The sequence below is a fragment of the Ciconia boyciana genome, chromosome 2 (genome assembly GCF_034638445.1).
Source record: "Ciconia boyciana chromosome 2, ASM3463844v1, whole genome shotgun sequence".
In the NCBI taxonomy this organism is placed as follows: domain Eukaryota; kingdom Metazoa; phylum Chordata; class Aves; order Ciconiiformes; family Ciconiidae; genus Ciconia; species Ciconia boyciana.
The window spans coordinates 133,180,190-133,189,684 of NC_132935.1; the positions used below are offsets into that span (position 1 = coordinate 133,180,190).

The window sequence follows — 9,495 nt, forward strand, 5'->3', positions numbered from 1 at the left end:
GAAATGTGACTCCAAATGCATTTTCCTTCAACTGCTATGGGCATATTTATATTAACTTTAAAACTGACATAATTTTTCAGTTTTGTCTCTACACTATTTAGCAGTGTCCTTTGTTTTATCTTTTGCTACATTGCCTTGTGCACTGGGTATTAATATCTCTTTCTCAAAGGACAGACCCCCCAGGTTGTCCAGCTTGAAGCAGTATTATCTTCAAAACCAAGCACTACGAAGTTGAAGGTTTGTTTTAGGTGTTCTTAAAAGTTTTAAAATAAGGAGGGGATGCTACTATGAAGGACATGGATTGTTTAGTCTTATGCTGGCCATGAGACTGTAGATATTATGGTAGACAATGTTAATAGGACTTGAGATACCCAGTATCCCATTTTTTTCATTAATTTCCTCCTGTAGTTCAATGTTAAACTCAGAGAAAGGTATATTCCCTTTCATTAGAAGTAGTTAATAACACATAACTAAAAGATTAGACATAATTGTGCTGAGTAAAACACTAAGTTTTTTGGTTTTTTTCCCCAGTTCATTGTGGTAATTGGTTACACAGCTGTGGGAATGCAGCAGTGATGGGTAAAGTGCTGATATTACAGTAGGATATTACATTTAGAAATACACACTACCAAAGAACAATAAGTATCGCTATTATACAAAATCTGTAACAAAAAAATTCTTCCTCTGTTGCTCTGATTTCTGCTGTGCACTCCAAGTCTCCTTTCTTTGAAGCTGGATGCTGCTATTCTGCCCTTGGTGGGGAAGGGACTGACAGTGAGCTCTGTTCTGCCCTCTCCTCTCTCTGGTGTCCTGGCTCTAAATGAAGTTTCTAGCAGAATCGACTTGTGCATATGGACATCAGTGGATCCTGGGAAAAGTTCTGCTGAGATAAGGTGCCTGTAGCTGCACTGATGGGGTAGCAGGAAGGAGTTTGAAGATTGCCATAGGAGAGGCACAGGTACCTCACCCTAGTAAAATTAGACCAGTGAGGCCAATCAGAGCATTGATCTTCTCACTAACCTTTCTGCTCCTATGTTTTTAGAAAAAAGGCTGTGTGTGATGGTGGTGGTATTATTATTATTGTTGTTGTTATTTATTTATTGTTATTAACTATTGCAGTTTACAGTGCTCGGTTGTTACCTTTGTTACTGATGATAGAAGACTTTTGCAGAAAGTGCTGTTAGGAGTAGTAACACTTGGAAACAGTTCTAACTTGAGTTCCTGCCAAATATCAGGAAGTTAGTGGCTAATAGCAGTAATTATTAATGCCATTTCCTTTGGATAGTACAACTTGTTAAATACTTTCATTAGTAGTTGACTAGTTAGAAAGAATCATGATACTTAGCATTTGCAGGTAAAATCGGGGATAGCTCTTACACCAGGGGACAATGATGTCCGTCCCTGCTAAAGTAACCTTCTAGCTCTGTCACTTACCATGACAATGAAATGAGTCTCAATGGTAAGCACAGATGCGAGCAAGAAGCCCAGCGCTGTAGCCTGCTTGACCTAGAAGTACACTGTGCCTGCACAAGAGTTCTCAGTGCAGGGATAGGGGGAAGAGAGGATCCCCTCCAGCTAAAAAGCATTAGAACTGCCGCTGTGAAAAATCATTTCATCATAAATTCCTCTGGTTTTGGACTTCATACTGTCATTTAAATGTCTGTACTGCCAACTGCTGTCATGTGCAGTAGCAAACTGGCAGTACAGTCTGGGTGGTCCTTACTTAATTCTTAGATCTGAAAGAGCTGTGTTATGAATAGAACACAGGGATTCAGTTGAGCTTTTTTCTGAGCTGTGCTTTTAGTGCATTTTTAGTCTTGTCAAGTTTGTGGCCATAGTGTTTGTATATAGTATACATGTATAACACGTATAGAATATATAACTATATAGCATATAGTGTAGTTCTTGCTCTTCTTCCCTTGTATTTCCGTGGTGTACATCTTCATGGAGGATGTGCTGTGACTATCTGTAACTGATGGCTTCTCTTTTTTTCTTCTCCAGGTCATCTAAATGCAGTTTTGTGGTTGTAGAGCTAGTGCTGATAAAGCAATTGTGAATACATTTAAAAAGACCTTCAGATACTGAGAATACTTCAAACACTATGGAGCTGACAGGTCGCTAGGATTGTAACTTGTTACTTGCATATACTTGGAATTTCCATAAAGTTTCAGTTCCCATTTTTATTTTCACTCTTTTTCCTCTCAAGAGTTCATCCTTCTCAAACCTGTCTTCATCTGATGTAGACAGGCACCTTTTGAGTTGGGATTTGTTTTACTAGGACCTTGTAGGAACTATTGCATTCTTATCACTAAATATCATTATTAAATCTCTTGTGCTTACACACAACCGTCATTCTCACACTGAGTAGCAGTGGAGTTGTCTATTTGCTTGGGGATTTTTGGCTATGTCTGCAGGAATCTTTGACTATCTTGAAATAATTTTTTGGCCAGGCTGAGCACTTGTATATCTGCTGTTGATGACTTACCCAGATGAAAAGTAATCTTGGAACCAAGCTGCATTGGTGTTTTGCTTTATTTTAATTTTTTTTTCCCAGTGTTGCAGAAAGTTGTGGTGCTTTCCCTCCCCCCAGCTTAATCCCCATTTTCTCAACTATACTTATTTGTGTCACACAAGTCAGCTCCTAAGTTCATTGGAAACTAATTTAGTTGTAAGCTCATATAAGAAGCTTAAAAAGGCTGAGGAGGTCAACATTTATGTTATATTATTAGTAGGTGGCAAAAACTGAAGTAAAACTCCATAGGTTTTATCTGAATAAGTTGGTTTTAGTAACTGGAGAATTTTCCTACTTGTAAATATCTTTCTGGTTGAAAATAGCTTTTTGAAATGAAGAAAGAAAATGGAAGTTAATGTGTGCTTGAGTTTGCTTAGTTGTTTCACTGTTAGTTTTCAGGCTGACTACTGTGCAGCATCATGACACTGTATGTGTAGAATTTCTAGTCGTACATGATAACACGTGAAATTGATACGTCATTTCGTTGTAAAAACAAGTTTCACTTTAGCATGGTGATACAGAGAATATAGTCATAAAAGTGAATTATGGAGAGTTCTTTGATTTCTTGATAATCTCTGAATGTGTTTGTTTCACGATCCTCAGAAATTTCAATTTTGAAAGACCAAGCATGGGGCTTTCCAGTATGTGGGTGCAGGCCAATAATTGGAAGAGTGAAGCCTGCAATTTAGAAATAAAGCAAAATTCCATACTTGCTAATGTTGCTAATTAACAAGAGGTTAATATGTGAACATCTGCTTTAATCATAATGCTTTAGTCATCTGTATCTATTGGCTTTTGTTTCATGTTTTGTTTCAGACATCTTTTGTTTTTTTTCTTATCCATCTTTAATTCTAGAACAACCAGAGAATGGTAATGATGCTACTGAATTGGGCAACTTTATCATACCTGAGATTAGTGTCACAAGTGTGGCTGGAGAGAGGACCGGGAATGGGGAAAAGAGCAGAGCGCTAGCAGAGAATGATGTTCAGCATTTACAGGGAGTACAGGAAACAGCTGCAGATCCTAGAACTGACAGCAAAGGCATGCCAGAAATCAGGAGGCAAAAATCTGTAAGAAAAATGATGGAGGATGGAATAAACTCATCTGGCAGAGTGCAGTTTTAGCAGAGCACTTGTAGCTGCACTCTAAGGTACCACTGTTGATTGAAAGGGTCACTGCTGCATGTTTGGAGAATTAAAGTATGTAGTTAATATATTTGCATGTGTAATAACACAAATGCATGTATTGCACACAGCTTTGTCTGTGCCACGGACAATGATGACATACTTACAAGTAGATTTATTTAATCTGGAGAAAATACACTGTGAGACTCAACATACCTTTGAGTTTATGAAGCATATTTATTGGGTTTACAAAATCCAGTGATCAATGGTATGAAGAATCCATCAAAAATGGATGTGAAAAGTATCTCGCTGTGTACCTCGGATTTCCCAAATTCCACCTTTCACGGTATACTGGAGATCTCATGTTGTGCTTGAGTTTCCAACTCATACCACCAGACCTATGATGCAGAAGGTGACCTTTCAGTCCTAAAGCATTCTTGGGTTGCTAAATGTGCAGGTGCCGTATTGGGTGTCCTGGGGCATCGATCACATACCTTTATAATTAACGAGCTTTGCAAAATCATGTATTGGAGCTCTTGCTCAAAATAAGATTTACACTTTTTTTGTTCTGTGTGGTATCTTCTAATCTATAAGTTTCTAATCTCCTGCATGAATTAACAAGACTGCTTTTTTTTTTTTTTTTCAAAAATCACTACAAAATGAGATTGTGGGCATGCTTTTTGATCTAGTTCATGCAGCATTATTTGCTGTAACTTTATATCCTAATGAACCTTAATTCCAAAATATAATGGAATAGGTAAGTGTTTTATCTTCTGTTCTCTGTTCTGTTGCTGTATGGCTTCGTGCTTGTAAATATCAAAATCTAGCAATACATAAAATCAATAAATGTGAGAAAGTCAATTGCTAATTCTTTATTTCTTTTTCTGCCATGCAGGTAATACTGATTTAGCAATTCAAGAAGAACTGATAGAAGTATCTGAAACCGATGAAGGGTTTTACTCTAGGGCTACTTCTAGTACAAGTCAGTCTGCCCTACCTAACAGCAGCAACATGAGCAGTAAGAACCTTTTAGGGAAGAGCCAACGAAGGTCTGGAGGAAGCAAAGCTGGAGGAAAAGAAAAAGAAGGAGAAACCTGCAGAGAACACTTGTCACGAAAACAAACTCAGAGAGCCATGAGTGAGAATCTAGAGCTTGTCTCTCTGAAGAGACTGACGCTGACAACTAGCCAGTCCCTGCCTAAGCCTGGCAGCCATAGTCTGGCCAGAACAACCACTACTGTGTTTAGTAAATCCTTTGAACAGGTCAGTGGTGTCACAGTTCCAAATAATCGTGGTGGTGTATCTGGTACAGAGGCAAACAGGCTTTCAGCTTGCAGTCTTCAGGAGGAAAAACTGATATATGGAACAGAAAGAACAGATCTTCCAATTTTAAGCAAACAACCTAATCAGCGACCTCCTAGTATTAGCATAACTTTGTCAACAGATTGATATTAAATTGGCAAGTGTGAAAAATAAAATATTGAGGGTTTATGCTGATATCGCTACATTAAGCTCCTTAATATGCTATACATTACTTTCTTACACCTCAAGCCCATAAATTCTTATTTGGCTCACATTTGACAGTAATAGTGAATAGACAACAGTTGTAATTATTTTGTGTCAACTTCTAATAGCTTGGAAAGTTCCTCTTTGTTTTACTGTATTTATACACCTGTTTGCTTATGGCTTCATGTGAAGTTTACAACTTCACCAGTTTAACAAGCATAGATTGGTTGTTTAACCACTGACCACGATGTGTGGCTTTTTACAAATGGACGGTATGGGAACAAATAGAGACTCTTTCCCGGATTCTACTTTTTCACTACCACTTGGCATAAGCCAAAACTGCAAGTACTTGTTTTAAGAGGAGTCTCACAGTATGGGCATGAAATTTTGGGATGGCATTGTAAGAACAAACATTCTCTTATGTTAGCCATGAGAAAGCTGTGCTTACATGTAAGGTTAAAACCAGAAGCATCAATTCAGTGTTTGATGTTATGGTGGTTTTTGTAATGGTAGTTAGTACATGTTGCAATGTTCATACTTTATGCCTATATGAGTCTGAATTATAGATGCATTTTGGTTTTTCTATACATCTTTGAAACTGGGCCAGAAGTCATACAGCAGCAGTACTTGTGGATGGGAGTTCTTATCACTTGCTATAGTAGTCACTCTGCAGACCTACAAATTGTGTGACAGACTCTGTCTTTCTTTCAGATTCTTGAATATCAGGCTCAAAGCTACTCATTGAAAAGTCGCTGTCATCATTATTTTTGTTATTTATGGGGAAGAGATGTGCTCATGTAACAATGTTATGTAGGAAATAAGGTATGAGCCCTTTGCACTGACTCAAGCAAATCAGGAGTGTGAATGTGTTAAACATGAACTTCTTACCGAAGACTAAAAGAATACTACCAAAGGATGTGTACTTCCAGTAACTTGCAAGCACAAAGGGAAATTATAATGTAAATATAATTCGCAGTGTAATTCCTAGTCTTTTATATCTATTATTTTTCTAGTTTGAAATTCTAAAACAGCAGCCTGTTCAAGGTTACCTAACCTTTAACTTTCAGTTAGTTTGGTGACCTTGTTTGATACCAACTTTTATAACATTAAAATCTTAATTAAAAATGGACATTAAAACTTCTTATGCAGAAATTTGGAGAAGCAATAGCTGACAAAACCACTCCAGTAGCAGTGATTAGCTGATAAACAGATGATATATTATTATGAGTGGAGAAATAGGGTGAACATCTAAGGCATAGTCATTCCCAACTGTCCAGATTTCTGCAGCTAGTGATCCCTTATTGTCAAGAACCTTGTAACAAAACAAACACTAAAATTCTGGTAGACTTTCCTATTTGCCTGGAGATAAGTTGAGAGATCCCTTTTTGACTTAAACTGAAGCACAAGTAACTTTTAGCAGCTAATGTTATTCAGGTTATAGCAATTAATAAGCTGGTTAATTAATGACAAGAGATGAGGAGACATAGTTGATAGGGACAAGTAAGTTGTATGATTCTACTTCTAAGACTGCAGACTAGATGTGTACATTTCTTAATACTCACCAAAGTATGTGGAATAGCTGCATCAGTCTATAGATGTTTGTCTTCACCTGAGAGCCTGAGTTTAAATGAATGTGCCACACTTTCTCATTCTTCACTTTGTTGTGTGACACTGTTCTATTCTAGCAATGCAGTATTTCACCTTTTTACAGTGAAGTATTTTCTTAATTGTACATGAAAACTTACATTCCTAATGTATAAACTACAAGGTTGTCCTGTTTAGTGTTTAATACTTTGGCCAGTGAAATAAACTGGTTCTTTGAAATTGTATGTTTTGTAAATACTTTGTACAGCAGAAAATTTTCCCTCTTTTTTTACAGGTTTTTCTGCAATACACATTAGTTAGCACATTTGTTTCAGATTGACTAGGACATGTAGCTGCTGGAGCATGCATAACCACAAGCAAGAGAAAGGTTTTAGGCAGCTGATAGCAGACATTGGCTAGCACTACACATTCTGAATGCAGAGCTCTTCCTTTCCTTGACATTTGTTCTAGACATTATGAAAAAATAACCTGCAGAACTTACAGCTGCCTCCTGATCTGCTCTTGCAGTGTAGCATTTAAGAATACTTTGGAAACACTTTACAGTAATTTGAATTGAAATATAAACTAGGATAGATAAATAAAATTGCAATTGACAAATGTTTGTTGTGATGGTATTAGTTGTGAGTTAGTGTTACGGGACTAGAATTTTTAGTAATTCTACAGGTTTGGTTTTGTTTCATTTAATTCATGATTGTTTCTGTTATCTCCACAGTAGACACTCTTTCAAGCTGGGTGTTGGTATAAAAGATGTTTATTATACTGGGAAGATTTAGTCACTTTAGCTATAAATAATTAGAATTTCAAAGTATCTGAAATGCCATAAAATGTAGATATTTAACATAATGTTTACAGTACTGTTGGCTACAAGTCAAACAGTGTTAAAGTAAAGTTAGTTTATCCTTTTATTTTATCCAGCTAATTATTCTAACTGTGGTCTGGCTTGAACCCAAGACATAGGCTAATATTGGTACAGCTGAAATTACATAAAGCTTCATATTTTTTTGAGAAGATTATAAAAGGAAGTGCTAAAGGCTGCTGTTTCTATACATATGTGGCTCCATATAAATATGTGTGTATTGGTCTCTGGAGCAACTTACACAATGAGCATTTTTTTGTGAACTGACATCACACCTTTATACTGATTGAGTCTAATTTCTTTCCTGATGTGAGTAATAAAACTTTCAGTTGTGCTTCTTTCTTTTCTTAAAAATGGAAAAGGAAAAAAAAAAAGCAGGATAGGGGAGAGGGAGGGCAGAATTATTTGTTGTCCAAATTTCCATGGTGCAGGACTGGGGGGGGGGGGGGGAGCAGAGGGAAAGGGGGAAGTAGGGCAGGAAGGAGATATATTAATTCTTTCACAATATTTCTAAAATTGTCAAGCTCTTGGGTTTTGAGCATTATCTGATCACTTTCGACTAATAAATGAAAAAATGTATATTAAAAAGTAGAGGTCTTCTAACAGTGTAAGGAAAACCTATTAAGACATCCCATATTGTAGTCTGCCCGAGAGTGGGTAGTTCTGATGAATACACTCCAAACATCATACACGGCTGCAACGTTCTGCAGGAAAAATGTTATGTAGGAGTGAATCATCTCAAATTATAAGAGAAGTTGTTTTAATGCTGACATTTATAACTGACCTTACTGTTTGAAATCAAAGGGCACTGTTTCCAATGATGGCTTTGAACAGCAACACTTTCAAAACTCTGTTGAAGCTGAGAAGAATTATTTTTGTTGTGAGAATCTGTAACATTTGTGCAAAAAGCGTATGGCCTCTAACCAATTGCATTAGAGCTGCAATGACTTTTCTGAAGGGAGTGAAATGTCCTTGAATTGCCTTGAATACCTGACAGATTTGACAGGTACAGAAATATATAGCTATTTTAGCCACACTTGTCTCTGAAGAGGTCTATTCTGATTTCTATGAGGATTCTAGAAATTTCTAACTTAATTATGTCTGATATCTTTTGTCAGTGTTTGAGGCTTACAGTGCTGTATATAGGTGTGTAATATATTGCCTTTTGTATTTGTATAATTCTACTTCTAAGACTAGATGTGTACATTTCTTAAAATTCACCAAAGCCTGTGGAATAGCTGCATCGGTCTATAGATGTCTGTCTTTGCCTGAGAACCTGAGTTTAAATGAATGTGCCACACTTCCTCATATTCTTCAGTTTGTTGTGTGACACTGTTCTGTGTTTTAGTAACGCAGTATTCCACCTTTTTTACAGTGAAGTGTTCTCTTAACTGTACATGAAAACTTACATTCCTAATGTATAAACTACAAGGTTGTCTTGTTTAGTGTTTAATAATTTTGGCAGTAAAATAAACTGGTTTTTTTGAAGTTGTATGCTTTTGTAAATACTTAGTACAGCAGAAAATTTTGCCTCTTCTTTACAGGCTTTGCTGAAATACGCATTAGATAGCAATTTATTTGTTTTCATTACACACATCTAGAAGTCACAGAAAGGTTGACCATGTTACTTAAAATATGCTGAATACCCATTTTACAGAGCGTAGGCTCTGCAAATGCAGCCTTGTCAGGTAAGACACTTGGCTGAGAAACACTGACTGGCAGGTGAAAGGTGAGTTCAAGCAGATGAGTTGTAAACTGGTTGATGGCAGAAGGAGATGACTGTCCTGTCAGTAATGTGGCACTACTCGGGCAACTTGGTAGTTTTGATGGTCTTAATATAACTGTGGTTTGATATGCAGTTATCTGCAATGTGTCTTTATTATTAGATCTTC

General features: G+C 36.8%; 1 protein-coding gene across 5 annotated transcripts in view; it reads left to right on the forward strand.

Annotated features, from left to right (window-relative positions):
- The window catches only part of HYCC1 (hyccin PI4KA lipid kinase complex subunit 1), a 51,260-nt gene extending 42,163 nt beyond the window's left edge, over positions 1-9,097 (forward strand). For 4 of the 5 annotated variants that reach the window (XM_072854144.1, XM_072854145.1, XM_072854146.1 and 1 more), the window contains exons 11-12: positions 3,368-3,662; positions 4,532-4,672. In XM_072854144.1, coding sequence (XP_072710245.1) covers positions 3,368-3,636 — 269 coding nt within the window. In that variant the 3' untranslated portion in view covers positions 3,637-3,662; positions 4,532-4,672. Of the gene's footprint in view, positions 1-3,367; positions 3,663-4,531 lie in introns of all 5 variants that reach the window. The other variant, XM_072854148.1, reaches the window with a different exon arrangement.
- The last annotated feature ends 398 nt before the right edge of the window (positions 9,098-9,495 follow it).